The 17,683-nt window shown below is 50.6% G+C and overlaps 1 protein-coding gene across 7 annotated transcripts; it reads right to left on the bottom strand.

The window, feature by feature from the left end:
• Positions 1 to 797: 797 nt before the first annotated feature.
• FXYD5 (FXYD domain containing ion transport regulator 5) lies at positions 798 to 17,269 on the bottom strand. 7 transcript variants are annotated; one of them, XM_050768816.1, is made up of 9 exons: positions 17,114 to 17,269; positions 16,312 to 16,372; positions 14,399 to 14,479; positions 13,181 to 13,237; positions 10,455 to 10,553; positions 6,408 to 6,497; positions 4,497 to 4,526; positions 4,344 to 4,418; positions 798 to 1,111 (listed from the first exon to the last, which is right to left on the bottom strand). In XM_050768816.1, exons 1-9 carry the CDS (start codon positions 17,237 to 17,239, stop codon positions 1,062 to 1,064), a joined length of 669 nt encoding a protein of 222 aa, XP_050624773.1. In that variant the 5' UTR covers positions 17,240 to 17,269; the 3' UTR covers positions 798 to 1,061. The 7 variants fall into 7 exon arrangements, with proteins under 7 accessions (XP_050624773.1, XP_050624777.1, XP_050624771.1 ...); XM_050768820.1 differs by having other exon boundaries at positions 16,312 to 16,494; positions 17,114 to 17,185; XM_050768814.1 differs by having other exon boundaries at positions 4,344 to 4,526.
• Between the last annotated feature and the right edge of the window lie 414 nt (positions 17,270 to 17,683).

Below are 17,683 nucleotides of genomic sequence, written 5' to 3'. Positions count from 1 at the left end.
CTGAGCCCATGCTGGGGCCTGCAAGGCCTTCTTGGTGGACACATTCCTAAGCCAAGAAGTGGCCCAGATGGTGGCCATATGTGTATTAGGGGCTATAGATGGAACTTGGAGGTGCAGGCTGTGGCGTCCACACTCATGTATGCAAGGCCTCTCCCAGTGTGGGAAGGGACTAGAAGTAGGAAGGAGAGGGGATCCCTGTGATCTGGGACTTCCAAACCCTTAAAAATGTTAAGGGTGAGCTGACACTGGGTACCTGCTCCCCTGTGGGGACCATACCAGTGTTCTCAAACTGCCTGCAGGCTCTCTCTCTGGCCAGAGTCACCCAGCACACAGAGTCACCTGCACCCACCTACCACCATCCTGTCTGCCACACACTAGACTGGCTTCCTTCACTTTATTCCCTGCCTTGGCTTTTTTTATTTTTCTTTTTTAGAAACAGGATCTCACTCTGTCACCCAGGCTGGAATACAGTGGCTCAATCATAGCTCACTAAAATCTCGACCTCCTGGGCTCAAGCAGTTCTCCTGCCTCAGCCTCCTGAGTAGCTGGGACTCTAGGCATGCACCACCACGCCCAGTTAATATTTTTATTTTTTGTAGAGACAAGGTCTCACTATGTTGCCCAGACTGGTCTTGAACTACTGGCCTCAAGTGATCCTCCCGCCTCAGCCTCCCAAAGGGCTGGGGTTATAGGTGTGGGTCACCACGTCCAGCCTTTGTTTATTCCTTGAGGGCCCCAAGGCAGCCCCTGCCTCCTCTTTCCACTCCCCTGTCCCAAATGATCAGAGATCCTGGGGAAAAGACCACAGTGCTTTACTTTTTGTCTGAACAGAGGAGATAACTTGAGGGACAGTCCCCAAGGCACCAGGCAGCCTTCAGGGGCGGGTAGGGTTGGGGGAGGTAGGAGACTCGGACCGGCAGCCCTGGCTCCAGCTTCATCGTCTGTGCCTTCCCTCTCTGGCCAGGCTCTTCGAGGGGATGCAGGAGGCTGGGCACGGTGAGCTGGCAGGGGGCTTGGTCTTGGGGTGCTCAGCGGGTTGTCGGTTCCTGTTTCTGATGGGCTCACCTGCAATAATTCCGGCATAACCCGGACAGCTGTCTGCATTTGCCACCTGTGGGGGAAGGAAATGGTTCAGTCATGAGCTACAGCGATATTGATTCTTCTTGTGTGTTCTGGGGCTGGGGAAGCAGGTGGATCAACCCTGCCCCTAGGAAAGCTCAAAGGCAGCTCCATAAACAAATGATGGAGAAACGCACTGAGAAGCCCTGCGAGAGGCGCTTCCCACACAGGCTCACAGATGAGCCGTTTGGGAACTCCCATTATTTTGTATGTCACTTATTCATTCATTCAGGCACTAAGAACACAGTTGAGGACAAAGAAAAAAATCCCTGCCCTGGCAGAGTTGTCTTTCTATGGGGAAAGACCAACGAGGAGAAAAATAACAAAGTCAAATGTGTGAAGGCACTACGTGGGATGGTGTTAAGTCCCATGATGGGAAATAAGGCCAGGAAGGAGGCATGGAGGCCCAGGAGCTGGGCTCATTCGCACAGGAGTGGCTACTGGGGCTTCAGTGAGGAGGTGACTTTTTTTTTTTTTTTTTGAGACAGAGTCTTGCTGTGTCGCCCAGGCTGGAATGCAGTGGTGCAATCTCGGCTCACTGCAACCTCCACCTCCTGGGTTCAAGTGATTCTCCTGCCTCAGCCTCCCGAGTAGCTGGGATGACAGGCACATGCCACCACGCCCAGCTAATTTTTGTATTTTTAGTAGAGACGGGGTTTCACCATGTTGGCCAAGCTGGTCTTGAACTCCTGGCCTCAAGGGATCCACCTGCCTTGGCCTCCCAAAGTGCTGGGATTACATACGTGAACCACTGCGGCCCGCCAAGGAGGTGACATTTGAGCAAAGGTCTGAAGGAGGTAAGGGAGACACCTGGAGGAAGGGTGTTACAGGCAGAGGGAACAGCAGTGCAAAGGCCTTGAGGTAGGAGGACACAGATGGGCTCCAGAGACTCATCTGTGGCTGGTCCAGAGTGAGGGAGGGGGGGCCTTAGAAGCCAAGGGTACTTTAGAAAACACCGGCCACCCTTGCCTCCTCCAGCCCCTCAGCTCTCTGGCCTCATCTTCTTCTACTCTCCCGCAGCCTATCCTGTCCTGGCTACTTGGCTTCCTCCGCTGCTACAGCAATGGGCGCAGCTCATTCCTGCCTCCAGGGCTTGGCACTTGCTGCCCTCTCTACCTGGTGATTCATCTTCTCATCATCAGGTGTCAGTTCCAATTTCACCACTCCAGGGAGGTCTTCTCTCCCCACCCCTCTCTTCCCCGTCACTCTGCTTTATTTGGCAAGTATCTTTCTCTGTATCCACTCATTCATGCATTTATTTGCTTATCATCTTCTCCTGACCAGATGTGAGCTCCTGAGGACAGGGACCAGGGCTGCTTGTCACCACCATGCCCCCAGTATCACCCAGCATAGGTTTGGCACAGACGAGATGCCCACAAGTATTTGCTGTTGGAAAAATACATGGCCCCAGAGCTAACGTTCAGGCTCTGCTCTCACACAAACCTGGGTCCAATCCTTCACTGATTCTTTTTTTTTTTTTTAATTAAAAAAAATTATTTGTGTAGAGACAGGGTCTTGCCATTTTGCCCAGGCTGGTCTTGAACCCCTGGGCTCAAGCCATCCTCCCACCTTGGTCTCCCAAAGTACTGGGATTAGTGAGCCACTGTGACCCGCCAGCAAATGAATTCACTGACTCTTATGTGCTGCGTGACCTTAGGCAAACTCCTTAACTCTCTGAGCCTTAACTTCACCACTGGGGTGAGAATAGAGCCTGGCGCAAAGTCAGGATCAACACACACATGTTGCATAAACGAGGCAAGAGTGCTTGACTCTCAGATTCAGTGGGGATTACGCATATATCAGGAATCATGTTTTATGATTGTTAGAATTCTGCCTCTCCCCTTAAGGCAAAAAAAGATGTGACTATGCTCATTTTCTTGATAAGGAAGTTGGACAAGAGAGGTAATGAAACTTGGCATTCGTTATACAGATTAACTGACAGCTTGTGTTTTATTTCACCCACAACATTTTGAAAATCTTTTTTAAAAATTAGTTTCTCTGCTCGTTATTCTGCCTTTCCCCACACCTTCCTGTCCCTGCGTTGGGCCCTGGGCCCCTTGCCCTCTAGTTAAGCATTGGCAGGAGACAGTGGGGTGGGAGGAGAGGGAGGTTTAGGTATCTGATCCCTACCACCCCTTCTCCCTCCTGGTTTGGTCACAAGTGAGGCAGTGGCTGGAACCCTCTTTCTGAGACCACAGCTCCTGCCAGCAGCCCCACCCCCAGTTCCATCTCTCACCAGGCCTCCTGCAAAGCCAGTATCTCCTCTCGTCCCTCAGGCTGGGGGATAACAGGTCTCCATCCTTGCTGGTCCTAGGGCACTGCACCATCTCATTACCCTGACTGTACCTCGGAGATATCACTCTATTAAACGTTCTCCAGTTAACCCTTTGCAGGTCCTTCTGCCACCTGCCATGAATCTGATCAACACAGCTGTCAACATGTGGGTACCAAAAGATTTTACAGAAACATTAAACTCTTAAAAGAGTAGTTACTCTGGCTGCTCCAAGCCTCTATTCTTGCTGGATTGAGTGGGTGAGGTTGTTCCATGAGGCATTTAATCCTCAAGTGTCTCCTCCCAACACAGCCTTGTTTAACCCTTGTTCCCTGCCGGGCCTGGGTGCAGTGAGCTTGTGACTGCTGGGGTGGTATGCTGACTGCCAAACGGCCCTTAGTCTCTACCCCTCCCTGTCAGTATCCACGTCCTTTGCCATGTGACTTTGCCTGTCTTCCCATCAAGAGGTGGAGTCTATTTCCTTGAGTGAAGCCCAGCCTTGTGACTTGCTTTGACCTATGGAATGAGGCAGAAGTGATAATGGCCAGTTCTGAGCCTACATGCATTCACTGTCTCTTAGACCCCTGCCACCACCATGTGAACAAGCCCAGGCTAGCTTAGTGAAGGATAAGATGATGAGGCAAGGAGCCAAGGTGCCCCAGAAACAGAGTTTCCTGCTGACCCACAACTGAACTCAGATGCAAAAGTAAATCTAGTTGAGACCAGAAGAATCATCCAGCTGAGCCCAGCCTACATTTTCAAACTGTGGTCTTGAGAGCTCAATAAATGGTCATTATTTTAAACCACTGAATTCTGTGGTGGTTTGTATGGATATGCAGCTAATAGATACCTCATTTAAAACAAAATTGCCCAGGGACCTTTGAGAACCCAGCCCTCAGTCATAAGCCCCCTCCTGGTCTTGGTGCCCTTCCCACCCAACCCCAGTTCTCACTGGTGAGGATGATGATGCCTGTGATGAACAGCACAGCTGCGACCAACAGCCCCCGTTTCCGGAGGGTGTGTTCATCTGCAGAGAGAAAAATGAGGGGTAGAGTCAGAGGGGCCTTCACCTTTCCTTCCCCACATCTTCCTGTGGATAACTTACCATAGAAGAAGGGGTCATCCTCGTGAAAACCTGGAGAGGCAGACAAAGAGCAAGTCAGGGTTCAGCAAAGGTTTGTGAAGTGAATATAAGAATGGCAAAGTCAGGAAAGGGGACACCTGGGTACCCTTAGAACAAAAACCAAAATCCTCACCATGGCACACAATCTGGTTCCCATTATTCCTCTAATCTCATTTCCTCCCCATTCCCCTCACTCCCTGCACTCCAGTCCTATCGGCCTCCCTGCTGTTGAACATGCAGGCACCTTCTCACCTCAGGGCCTTTGTACTGGCTGTTTCCTATGCCTGGAACACACTTTCCCTAGACATCCGCATGACTCCCTCCTTCACTCCCTTCCCAGTGGGGCCCTCCCTGGTTTTGTATATGAAATACAGGTTGACTATCCCTAATCCCCAAATCCAAAATCCAAAATGCTCCCAAATCTGACACTTTCTGATGTCACGTCAGAGGTGTTTGAACCAGAGCAACTCCATCTCGAATAGGATAAAATAAGGCTGAGACCTACTGGGTTGTATTCCCCAGAGGTTAGACATTGTTAGTCATAGGATGAGACAGGAGGTTGGCACAAGATACAGGTCATGAAGGCCTTGCTGATAAAACAAGTTGCAGTAAAGAAGCCAGTTAAATCCACCAAAACCAAGATGGCAATGAGAGTGACCTCTGGTCATCCTCACAGCTCATTATACGTTATTTATAATACATTGGCATGCTAAAAGACACTCAAATACCAGCACCATGACAGTTTACAAATGCCATGCAATGTCAGGAAGTTACCCTATACAGTATAAAAAGGGGAGAAACCCTCAGTTCCAGGAATTGCCCACCCCTTTCCCAGAAAACTCATGAATCCATCCCTTGTTTAGCATATAATCAAGAAACAACCATAAAAATAGGCTGCTCTGTCTATGGAGTAGCCATTCTTTATTCCTTTACTTTCTTAATAAACTCTATGGACTCACTCTGAATTCTTTTTTGGTGCAAGATCCAAGAGCCCTCTCTTGGGGTCTGGATTGGGACCCCTTTCTGGTGACAGTCTGACATGGCACCGAAAGGAAGTGCCCATTGGAACATTTTGGACTTCAGATTTTTGGGTCAGGAATGCTGAACTGGTAAGTATAATGCAAATATTCTAAAACCCGAAATCTGAAAGACTCCTGGTCCAAAGCATTTTGGATAAGGAATATTCAACCTGTACTCCCCAGTCACTCTCTAACCCTACTTTATTTTTCTTGATAGCAAGTTAAAATCAACTGATACATAATTATTATGATTATTTCTTGTTGTGTTTCTCTTACCACTAGAATAGTAGTTCCATGAGGGCAGAGATTTTGTCTGGCTTGTTCACCACCCTATCTCTGTCCCCTAGAACCTAGCCTAGCACACAACAGGTACTCAGTGAATATTTGTTGAATGAATGGATGAACGGGCTCTCTATGTGACCCATGGGCATATCATTTCCATTCATTCACTCGGGAGTTGACTGGGCAGGAAGTGGAGGATAAGATCACCAGGGAAAGAATCAAATTGCCCCTAGAAACAGAGCTCCCTGCTGACCCACAACTGACCTCAGAGACTTGAGTAAGTCCAGCTGAAACCAGAAGAACCAGCCAGCTGAGCAAACCCTAGATTTCCAAATTGCAGAAATGAGAGCTAAATAAAGTTATCATTTTAAGCCACTGAGTTTTTAGGTGGTTTGTATGCAGCAATAATTTATGCATTCATTTATCTATTCAGACATTTATCATGTGCCCACCCTCTGCCAGACTTGAAGTCATTTACTCTCCCATCACGTGTTTACTGAGAACTATTCTGTGCTGGGCTGTATTCCAGGTGCTGGAAATACACAGTGAACAGAAAATAGCCTGCTTCCAGTCTGGGGAGGCAATTACTGACCAGATGGCTTGAGGGTCTGGGGGTCTGTCTGGACGTCTGTGCTTGGGGATGGTCTCTCAGAGAGCGTCGTGGTGTCTTCAGTGGGATGAGCTGAGAGGGTGGCCATCAGTGGAGGGCAGGAGTGAGCCATGGAGGCAGAAACAAGGGATATTACTGAGAGTCTGCATCTGGAAGAAATCCCTCTCCCACATCTACACAGCTGGTGTGCAGGGTCAGGCATCCCCCCTACTCCATACCAGAGGCAATAAGTAATGGCAGGCATTAAAATGCTGAAATAAGCATGTACCCCCTGGTTATGACTATCTGATCTGCCTCAATCCCTGAGGGACTCCAGACACCTCTCCTAAGACCTTTTGGCCCACACTATAATCCAGGAGATAAAGGAACTAAAAAGCAACACCTGCCAGGGACTCTGACCCAGCTACATAGTCTGGAGACACTTTTAAAACATTCTGAATATTGTCCAGGTGCAGCAGCTCATGCCTGTAACACCAGCACTTTGGGAGACTGAGGCGGGCAGATCACCTGAAGCCAGGAGTTCAAGACCAGCCTGGCCAACACAGTGAAACCCCGTATCTACTAAAAATACAAATATTAGCCGGGACTGGTGGCACACGCCTGTAATCCCAGGTACACAGGAGGCTGGCAGGAGAATTGCCTGAACGCGGGAGGGGGAGTTTGCAGTGAGACGAGATTTCACCACTGCACTCCAGTCTGGGCAACAGAGCAAGACTCCATCTCAAAAACAACAACAACAACAAAACTATTCTGAATATCATTTCTGCCCCCAGGACGGAAAATACCAAAGGATTCTTCTCTTGAAAAAAAAAAAAGGGCTGGACGTGGTAGCTCACGCCTGTAATCCCAGCACTTTGGGAGGCTGAGGCAGGCGGATCATGAGGTCAGGAGATTGAGACCATCCTGGCTAACATGGTGAAACCCCGTCTCTGCTAAAAATACAAAAAAGTTAGCTGGGTGTGGTGGCAGGCACCTGTAGTCCCACCTACTCGGGAGGCTGAGGCAGGAGAATTTTGAACCAGGGAGGAGGAGCTTGCAGTGAGCTGAGATTGTGCCACTGCACTTCAGCCTGGGTGAAAGTGCAAGACTCTGCCTCAAAAAAAAAAAAAAAAAAAAAAAAAAAAAAAAAAATCAGTACCTCCAAAGAAAAGGCCTCCCCCAGCACTGAGAAGTGCCACCACACCACATCTGAGGCCTCAACAAGAAGCCAGCAGGCAGAGAAGCTCCCTCATGAAACGCAAGTTCCCTGGAACTATCTCGGTGCCCCACACCCTAAATAGGAACTGGCAGCCAAGGATTACAAGATATTCAGGGAATGCATTGCCCAGAGGAAGGCATAAGCCAGATCAACGGCAGAGACCACAGGAATGCAAAGGACAGCCATACTGGTGTGCAGTGCTCATGCACCCCGGGGCAAGACAGTCTAGACTCAAATTCTGGTTCTACCACTCTTGGCTGTATTGCCTAAGGCAAGCTGAGTAACCTTTCTGGGCCTCAGTTCCCTTTCTTGTAAAATGGGAGTAATGACAGTTCCCACCACACAGGATGATCACAAGCATCGAATGACTGAATATCCAAAAGTTTAGCACAGTGCCCAGCATGAATAAGCTCTCAGCAAAAGTCAGCCTTGGCTGTTAATGTTTGCTCAGCACTCCCTCCTCCTTCTGGAATAACTCCCCCTTTCTTTGTGGGAGGACATTGCCCTCCCTTCCCCAGTTATAACCCAGGCTACAAAAGGAAGTATGTGACCTTCCCTGAGACCTTTGAAATCCTAAGTAGGGATATTGAGTGACAGCTAGGTACTATAGACTGAATTCTATCCGCCCCACGGAATTCCGTATGTGATGGTATTTGGAGCGAGGGCTTTTGGGAGGTAATTAGGGTTAGATAGGATCATGAGGGTGGGGCCCTCATGATGGGATTAGTGCCCTTATAAGAAGACACCAGAGAGCTTGCTCTCAAGCTCACAAGCCCGCCCACATATGGAGAGGACATGGTGAAGACAGAGCAAGAGAATGATTGTCTGTGACCCAAGGGGAGCCCTCGACAGAAACCAACACTGATGGCACCTCAATCATGGACTTCCCGTCTCCAGAACTGGGAGAAATTAATTCCTTTTTTTTTTTTTTTTTTTTTTTTTTGAGACGGAGTCTCGCTCTGTCGCCCAAGCTGGAGTGCAGTGGCCGGATCTCAGCTCACTGCAAGCTCCGCCGCCCGAGTTTACGCCATTCTCCTGCCTCAGCCTCCCGAGTAGCTGGGACTACAGGGGCCCGCCACCTCGCCCGGCTAGTTTTTTGTATTTTTTAGTAGAGACGGGGTTTCACCGTGTTAGCCAGGATGGTCTTGATCTCCTGACCTCGTGATCCGCCCGTCTCGGCCTCCCAAAGTGCTGGGATTACAGGCTTGAGCCACCGCGCCCAGCCAATTCCTATTATTTAAGTCATCCAGTCTGTGGTATTTTGTTACGGTAACCTGAGCAGATTAAAACCCTAGGTGAAGCCTGGAAGCTTTGAGCTAGGAAGCTCAAATAGGAAGGAGCCATTTCCTTCCTAGGTGGAAGAGAAGCAAAGATAGAGGAGGAAGAGAGGCCTGGGGGCTTTCATGCCCAGCCTCTAAGCAACCCAGAGGCTCAGCAGTGACAGCCATTTATCCTTGATGAATTTCTGTCACATATATCGAGGAACATGGACCAATACATAGAGCAACTCAGGTCAGCAAAGACTCAGTAAATTAATGCAGAGATGTGAGAATGCTTTATCAATTGATAAGTGTGGACACAGCTGCTATCCCCCACCCCCTACAGGTCCACTTTTGTGCAAAACAGAAAAGTTCCCTTCTGTAAGGCACTTTATTTCCATCTGTTGTAGGATTGTTTTAATAGATTCTGTAAGAATGAGATGCTTTACTGCTGTCACTAGAAAACTGGAACAGTTATAAAGACCGACAAAGGGAATAGCATAGCCTCAGAGGTGGTGCTCTTGTTTAGTGCCCAGTCTGCACAACTGTACATGTCTCTCAGCCTGGGAGTGGCCTACACCACAATACTTTCCAGTTGGGGGTCTGCCCGTCAAATAAGGATCATCACACAGGCATTAGAGGCGATCTGTTGCCTTATCTCAGCTCAGTCTCCTTTCCCACACCTTCTGGTAATACTAACTCACTTGTCCAGAGGAAACCCCCCTCTTCCCTGACTGGTGGTCTGTGTGGTTCAGGCATGGCTGGCTGAACCTCTTCTCTAGCCCCAGGGTGAGGCACGAGACTCAGGCCTAACCAATGAGAATAGCTCATTTCTCAGGCTCTCATTGGTTCAGACATGAGCATGTGACTCCAGCTGGACCAATGAGAATCAATTCTAGGCCTCAGGCTAGAAATAATGGGAAAGATTTTGTTCTCCAGCCACCAGATATGTGACCTAAAGTTAGAACTATGGGACCATCTCTGCCATCCAGAGGGGAGAAGTTAGTTGAGAATGAAGACAACAGAACCAAGAGAGGGAACAAAGCATTCATGACAGTGCTTATGCGCCTTGATCCAGCTATGCCTGAAGTTGGATACTTCTAGACTTCCCAGAACTTATACAGCCAATCAGTCTTGTATGTGTGTGTGTGTGTGTGTTTTTAAGGTGAATTTTCTATATTTTGCAACTGAAAAGCTCCTGTTCTAACATTAAGGAGATGTACAAAAAAGAAATATCCACAGGCACATTTTATAGCACCAGCCTCCGAGGGGAACTGATGGCAAGAAAGCTCTACCAGTTAGGGAAACACTGCATACTACATGCTGCCCCTTGAGGATCCTTTGCTGCAAATTAGCTTAATCAAGACTCTCAGAAGTCCTGCCATAAAGAAACATGGTTAACTTTAACTCAGGGTTCCCCAAATAACTTTGACCACAAACCCAAAACATTTTTTTTAAATGTGTTAACAATTCCCCAAACAGGGGCATCGAGAAACGTACTGAGGGAAATGTTGACCTAGATAGAGAATTAAATAAAAATCGTAGGCTCTTGCTCTCAGTCCCATGCTGTACCTGTTTTGGTGCTCTTGTGTGTCTCTGGATCTGTCACTAGAGGCCCATCCACTCCTGTCGGTCGCTGGGTCTGGGTCTGGGTCTGGGGTTGTGGTGTTTCTATTCAGGTCAGAAGAGCAAGGAGGGAAGAAGAAAAAAGAGTGAATTGGGGTCGGGCACAGTGGTTCATGTCTGTATTCCCAGCACTTTGGGAGGCCGAGGTGGGCAGATTACCTGAGGTCGGGAGTTCAAGACCAGCCTGACCAACATGGAGAAACCCTGTCTCTACTAAAAATACAAAATTAGCCAGGCATGGTGGCTCATGCCTGTAATCACAGCTACTCGGGAGGCTGAGGGAGGAGAATCACTTGAACCCGGGAGGCGGAGGTTGTGGTGAGCTGAGATTGCACCATTGCACTCCAGCCTGGGCAACGGGAGCAAAACTCCATCTCAGAAAAAAACTAAGAGGCTGGCAAAACCTGAAGACGTCAATATACCAAGTGTCACTCTAGGGATGGGAAGGGGGACTCTCTCCTGCACACTGCTGGTGGGTGAGGAAGTGGGCACAGCCACTTGGGAAGGCAACTTTTATTTTTACTTTTATTTATTTATTTATTTTTGAGACAGGGTCTCACTCTAGCCTGAGCTGGAGTGTAGTGGTGCAGTGGTGCTCACCGCAGCCTTGAACTCCTGGGCTCAAGTGATTCTCCCACCTTAGCCTCCCAGGTAGCTGGGACTACAGGCACATGCCACCATGCCCAGCTAATCATTTTGTACTTTTTGTAGAGAATAGGTTTTGCTTTGTTGCCCAGGCTGGTCTCAAATTCCTGGGCTCAAGCGATCCACCCGCCTCAGCCTCCAAAAGTGCTGGGATGTCAGGCATGAGCCACCGTGCCTGGGCGGCAGGAGGGCAAATTTTAAAACATGAAGCATCCATGTTCTTTGCCCTGTACTGTTTTGGATAAAAGCACAGGCTCTGGTGCCAGATTCCTGGACTTTGATTCCTGCTGTGTCCGTGACTTGCTGTGAGACCTTGAACCAGTTACTCAGCGCCTCTGTTTCCTTGTCTGTAAAATGGGGACAATGGTAATTTCTGCCTCTTAGGGTTTGCGTGAAGGTTGAATGAGTTAACCTACGCAAAATGTTTAGAACTATGACCAGCGCATAGTCAGTACATATTCCAAGTGCGTTTGCTCAAGGAGGAAGGGACAAGGTTGCTTATTGTGGCACTGTGTGTAGACAGAAAAAGCTGGAAACGGCCAACATGTGCATCAAGAAGTGTGTGACTCCATGAGCTGTGACATAGGCGCCTTGTGGAATACCAGGCAGCAGAGAAAACAAAACGAGTCTTTCTGCAGTGATGTGAGAACTTCCAAACATGCCACTGCATGAAGAAGCAAAGCAAGTTGCAGAACAATCATCCGATCTCCTTAAGCTCACACAAACACAGCACACAGTCAGTGCATTTTCTCCAGGTGATACACATGGGATATGGTATCACTGGGGACCTACCCCAATGCTAACAGTGGGGACCTCTCGGAGACAGAGGGAGAGAACAAGGATTGGGGAGGGGAGGTGACAAAGGGGTACAATCATTTCGTTCTTTCCAGGTAGAATGTGTTTACGTACTACTGTGTCTTTAAACATCGATTGAAAAAATTGGGGAGCACTTTTTTTTTTTTGAGACAGGGTCTCGCTCTGTTGCCCAGGCTGGAGTGCAATGGCGAGATCTTGGCTCACTGCAACCTCTGCCTCCGGGTTCAAGTGATTCTCCCACCTCAGCCTTTTGAGTAGCTGGGACTACAGGAGCACACCAATGCACTTGGCAAATTTTTGTATTTTTCTGTAAAGATGGAGTCTCACTGTGTTGCCCAGGCTGGTCTAGAACTCCTGAGCTCAAGTGATCCATCCACCTTGGCCTCTCACAGTACTGGGATTATAGGCGTGATCCACTGTGCCTGGCCGGGAGCACTTTTTGAATTATACTCCAAGAAAACATCCAAAAATTGTTCAAAAAATTCAAAAAAGGGATCAGAGAAAAAAGAGATGAAAGGAAGAAACAAATGGGACTGGCACACAGAGGCTTTCTGGGGGTGTTTGCAAAGTTCTGCTCTTTGACCTGGTTGGTAGTTACATAGGGATTCAATTTAGAGTAAGTCATTACATTGTAAATTTATGGTTTTTTTTTTTTTTTTTTTTTTTTTTTTTTTTTTTTTTTTGTTGAGACGGAGTCTCGCTCTGTCGCCCAGGCTGGAGTGCAGTGGCCGGATCTCAGCTCACTGCAAGCTCCGCCTCCCGGGTTCGGGCCATTCTCCTGTCTCAGCCTCCTGAGTAGCTGGGACTACAGGCGCCCGCCACCTCGCCCGGCTAGTTTTTTGTATTTTTTAGTAGAGACGGGGTTTCACCGTGTTAGCCAGGATGGTCTCGATCTCCTGACCTAGTGATCCGCCCGTCTCGGCCTCCCAAAGTGCTGGGATTACAGGCTTGAGCCACCGCGCCCGGCCGTAAATTTATGGGTTTTGTATTTTTCTATATGCACGCTAATTTCACAATTTCAAAAGTGTTTTGGTTTTCTTTTTCTAAAAACTTGAATGGAGTTGGCTGACTGCTCCACCCAAAGTAAACCAGGGCATTCAGAGCTGGGGGTAGGGACTGAAATGGGCAACCAAAGACCTAGAATGTCAGAGAAGAGGGGAAACTTTGTTTGCCCTGGTCCTGTCCCCATCCCCTGCCCCTGCGCTACTCACCATCAGCAGGCCAGGTTGGGGTCGGAGGGGTGGCCTGGAGTTCTGTGTAGACTGCGTCTGGAGTCCAGAAACAAGGGGTCAGGGAGAGAACAGGAGAGAGAAAAAGAAGTGGACAAGATCTATGGATGGAGATGCCAAAGATTCCCATAGCAACTCAATTTTAGTGTAATAGAAATGGCTTAATTAATCCAGCCATTTGCTAACTGCTGAAATGTGCTACCAATAGGTCCTCTTCTTTGGGACCTTACGTCCCACAGATGCCACACTACAGCTCCTTCTTCGAGATGCTGGCTGCAAATTAGCTTTCTCAAGACTCTAAGAAGTGCTGCCTAAAAAAAAAGTGTTAGGCCAGGCGCAGTGGCTCACGCCTGTAATCCCAGCACTTTGGGAGGCCGAGACGGGCGGATCACGAGGTCAGGAGATCGAGACCATCCTGGCTAACACGGTGAAACCCCGTCTCTACTAAAAAATACAAAAAACTAGCCGGGCGAGGTGGCGGGCGCCTATAGTCCCAGCTACTCGGGAGGCTGAGGCAGGAGAATGGCGTGAACCCGGGAGGCGGAGCTTGCAGTGAGCTGAGATCCGGCCACCGCACTCCAGCCTGGGTGACAGAGCGAGACTCCGTCTCAAAAAAAAAAAAAAAAAAAAAAAAAAGTGTTTAACTCAGCCTCCCAAATGCCCTTGCTCTGAGAAAAAGCCCCAGAACTTCCTTTAGGGACCATCCTTCCCTGACTCTTGGTCCCCTTATGCAGCAGGTCTGACACCAGCCCTGGTGGAGGTTGGACATGGAACCCAGGCCTGGCCAATCAGCTTCCTATGCCTGTGGCCACAGTGGCCAGCTTAGGGATACGACCTGAGCCTGGCCAAAGATAACTCAGTTCTGGGACATTTGCTGGACTGGGGAAGGGAAATTCTCTTGCTGGGATTCTCAGCAGACAGGATGAGAGCCCCAGGCTTCAAGGGATCATCTTGGCCCCATGAGAAGAGACTCTTCCTGGAAATGAAGACAACACAGAGAAAACAGACCCAAGAGGTAGAGAGAGGTTCCTGATAGCATCATTTGAGCACCTAGATCAAGCCATGCCTGAAGGTCTGTACCTGGACTTTTTCGTTACATAAATCTACATAAATTCCCTTGTTGGGTCCCAGTTTGGGATTTTTGTTGCTGTTGTTATTTGCAATGACAGGATCTTGATAGACATGTCCCTCTTTCCTCACCTGGGGCTGGTGTCGGGACCTGAATGTCCATGATAGTTGGGTCTGCTGAAGAAATGGACGTGGTATACTTCAACGTCTGTCCTAGGGAATCAAAGATGAGAAGTCAGGAGGGAGCCTGGTCCCCCTCCTCTCACCACCCCCGCCCTCCACTCCCTGGTGAAACCTTAGGGGTCCTGTCTGCTGGTGGAATCACTCAGCTTTGACAGTATCAATCCATAATTCTGAAAGGGTTTTCAGCTATGCCAATGCCTGGGAACCCTTCTTCTAGGCCCCCTCCCCGCCCATCCCTGTGGGGTGGGAGAGTCAGTTTAGTCTAGTGAGCCCAGGTGCTAGGGTCAGCCCGGACCCTAGTTTCAAATCCTGCCCCCAACAACTTTCTTGCTGTGTGACCTGGAACAAGTAAAGTCCTTTCTCTGAGCCTCAGTTGCTCCATCTGCAAAGCGGGGATAATAATTGAATCTACTGCACAGGGCTATAGATAGGGTGAAATGACACAGAGCAGGGAAACGGTCTCCCACACTGCTTACCATGTAGTCAGTGCTGGATAACTCCACTGCCCCCACCCTTGCCCAGCCTCTGTATCCTCCAGCCTGGACATCCCAGCAGCCTCCTCCCTGGGCTCCCTGCTCCTGTCCCTGCCCCCACAGTCTGTTCCCACCTACAGCCAGAGGGAGCCTGGGACCACCTGAGTCAGGTCAGGGCCTGCCTGGCTCAGAGCCCTGCCCTGGCTGCACTTCGCTCTACATAAAAGCAAAGCCCTCAAGTGGCCCATAGGTCCTCCTCCATCTGGTCCCATCACTTCTCCGTCCTCTCTTCATCCCACTCTGCCCCTTCTCATCCCAATCCAGCCACCCCACCTGCCTGTTATTCTTAAAGCACACCAGACAACACTCAGCCCCCAGACACCTGCAAGGCTCATTCCCTCATTTCCTCCAAGTGTTTGTTGGTCCCAATGTCACCTCCTCAGTGAGGCCCTCCCTGACCACCCAGTTTAAACAATCCTCATTACCTGTACTTTTCTGCAAGCACATAGCACCTCCTAGCACATGATATAATTTACTAATTTGTCTCTCCCCACTAGAGTGTGACCTCTTGTTTTATTCACTGCTGTTTCCCCAGTGCACAGAATATCTAGCACATAGTAGGTGCTCAATAAATATTTGTCAAATGACTGAATGAGTGTATGAAAATCGTTTTATGAAGGAGAAGTGAGGGTGCTTTCAGTGGGGCGTGCACTCTGGGTTCTGGGGGCAGGCAGGACAGTTGTTTTCCCAGCTCCCCCACACACTATCCTCTGACACAGCGCACTTCCCTTCGCTGAGCCTCAGTTTCCTCATCAGTAAAATGGGCATGACAACAGGTGTGACTGACTGTCAGAGGCAAAGCCTAACTGAGCTAACACACACCACACACCACACCTGCCATGCAGAAGGGATGCTCAATGACCCCCGCGGTTCCTGTCTTTCAGGAGACACTTTCCAGGCAAGGCTGAGATGTCACCAACTCATTGGACCAACCCCAGCTCAACAGCTTTGCCTAACTGTGTAATGCCCCAGGACCCAGTGATCCTCTTTTTTGGGAGCCGAGGTTTCCTGGCTGCTAAGTAGAAAACTGACACCAATCTCCCCGCCAAATCAAACTCAGTGAGTTCTTCTTGGAGGTGAAATTGGAGGATGCTCAGCAGGACAGGCCTTGGCCAGACTCACTGGAAGCAGCCACCTGGGTTTGAGGTGTCCAAAGAGGGTGTAACGTCGCCCCGCCATAGGGATCCCCACTTCCTGGTGCCGGCTCAGCGGGAGGGTGACAGGGCGGGACAGAACGTTCACACGCGCCAGCCACCCACCCTGCAGCACATGTAGGGCTGGCCTGGCTGGGGGCTCTGGGGCAGGGTGGAGGCCAGAGACGGGTCTTACCTCTGGTGGGGAGAATCAGGCCAACGATGGTGAGAAGACACAGGCGACCAAAGGGCGACATCTGTGGAACCAGGCGATGCTGGGGTCAGCCATGATGTCAGCGAGGCCGGCCTCTGGCAGCCCCCCGGGGATCCTGCAGCCCCTTCCCTGCCCTGAGCAAACACCTCTGGCTTCCAGGACCCCCTGCCAGGGCAGACGGCTGGCCTCAGGGGAAAGGGGAGGGTCTTAGGTGGGGATATCAAACAGTCACCCTGCTTCCTTCCCCTGCAGGTCCCCAAAGAAAACAAGAAGCAACAGATAAATGGATCTCCCAGCAGCTGCAAGGGCCGGCAGGCGCCCCTGAAGCAGAGAAGCACCTCCCTGCGCCTTCCGCCAGGCGCCTATCCCTCACTGGGACTGACGCAAGGAGGGGACTGGGGCAGAGGAGTAGATAGGAGGCCTCTTCCCTCCCCCAGGGGCCCAGAGCCCAGGAGTCGGCAAGGAGGGGAAGGAGGAAGAGTGAGTAACGCCTCCTGCGCTCAGAGGAAAAAGTGAGTTGGTGTCAGGGGCTGCCTTGCAGGGATGGCGCGCTAGGGAGATCTGAGAAGCACTGGTCCGAGGGGGGTGGCAAACAGCTGGGGAGACTGAGGCAGGCCGGCGGGAGCGAGGCAGAGCGGCCCACTGTAGCCCAGGAGAGGAGGCAGAGAGATGTGGGCGTGGATGGGGGACAGAGAGGGGCGGAAGGGGTCAAACCCCTACCCACCTGAGCCCGGCCCGTGGGCAGAGGGGCAGCGGATGGAGGTGGCGCGCGAGAGGCACTTACGTTGGAGCTGGGGGTCCTGAGCCGGCAGCCTAGTGGGGAGAGGGACGCGGCGGTGGCTGCTGCGTCCAGGCGGAGGGTGTGGCCAGGGGAGCGCGAGCGGGCGGGGACCCAGACGGGCTCAGTCATTTCCTCTTGGGTTTCCTGGCTTCAGAGCCCGGGGTGGGAGCAGGAGGGGGAGCCGCTGAGGGCAACGGGGGGCAGGGGTGAGGGCACAGTGGTGGGGGAGGGTGGGGACGGGGATGGGGCCGGCAGGTCTAGGGTGAGTGGACGCCTCTGAGAAAGCAGGGGGAGAAAGGGGAGGGGTCTATTCTGGGGTCGCTGGAGGAAGGGAAAGGACAAATCCGGAGGTGTTGAGGAAGAAGGGATTGGAGGGGGGCAACTCGGGGCACAGGGAGAGGAGAAGGAAGAGGGGGCAACCCCGGGCACGCAGGGGAGAGCTACCCCAGGTTCAGTTCTGCACCCCTACCCACACCGTGCCCCATAGATGAGAACACACAGACAGAACAGGAGAAAAAACCAAATGCACATTTATTAAGCTCAAGACAAGGACACTGAGGGCCCAGGGGGACG

The sequence above is a fragment of the Macaca thibetana genome, chromosome 19, assembly GCF_024542745.1.
Source record: "Macaca thibetana thibetana isolate TM-01 chromosome 19, ASM2454274v1, whole genome shotgun sequence".
Classification (NCBI taxonomy): domain Eukaryota; kingdom Metazoa; phylum Chordata; class Mammalia; order Primates; family Cercopithecidae; genus Macaca; species Macaca thibetana.
This window is presented reverse-complemented; position numbering and strand designations above follow the sequence as displayed.

Coding starts and splice junctions, on each gene's coding strand:
- FXYD5 (XM_050768814.1), bottom strand. CDS start 17,239: ATGACTGAGCCCGTCTGGGTCCCCGCCCGCTCGCGCTCCCCTGGCCAC. Junction 4,527..6,407: donor CCAGACCCTCAAGCCATCTG/GTCAGTAATTGC, acceptor CTGCCTCTCCAG/GTTTTCACGAGGATGACCCC. Junction 1,112..4,343: donor AGGCATCATCATCCTCACCA/GTGAGAACTGGG, acceptor CTTCCCCCACAG/GTGGCAAATGCAGACAGCTG.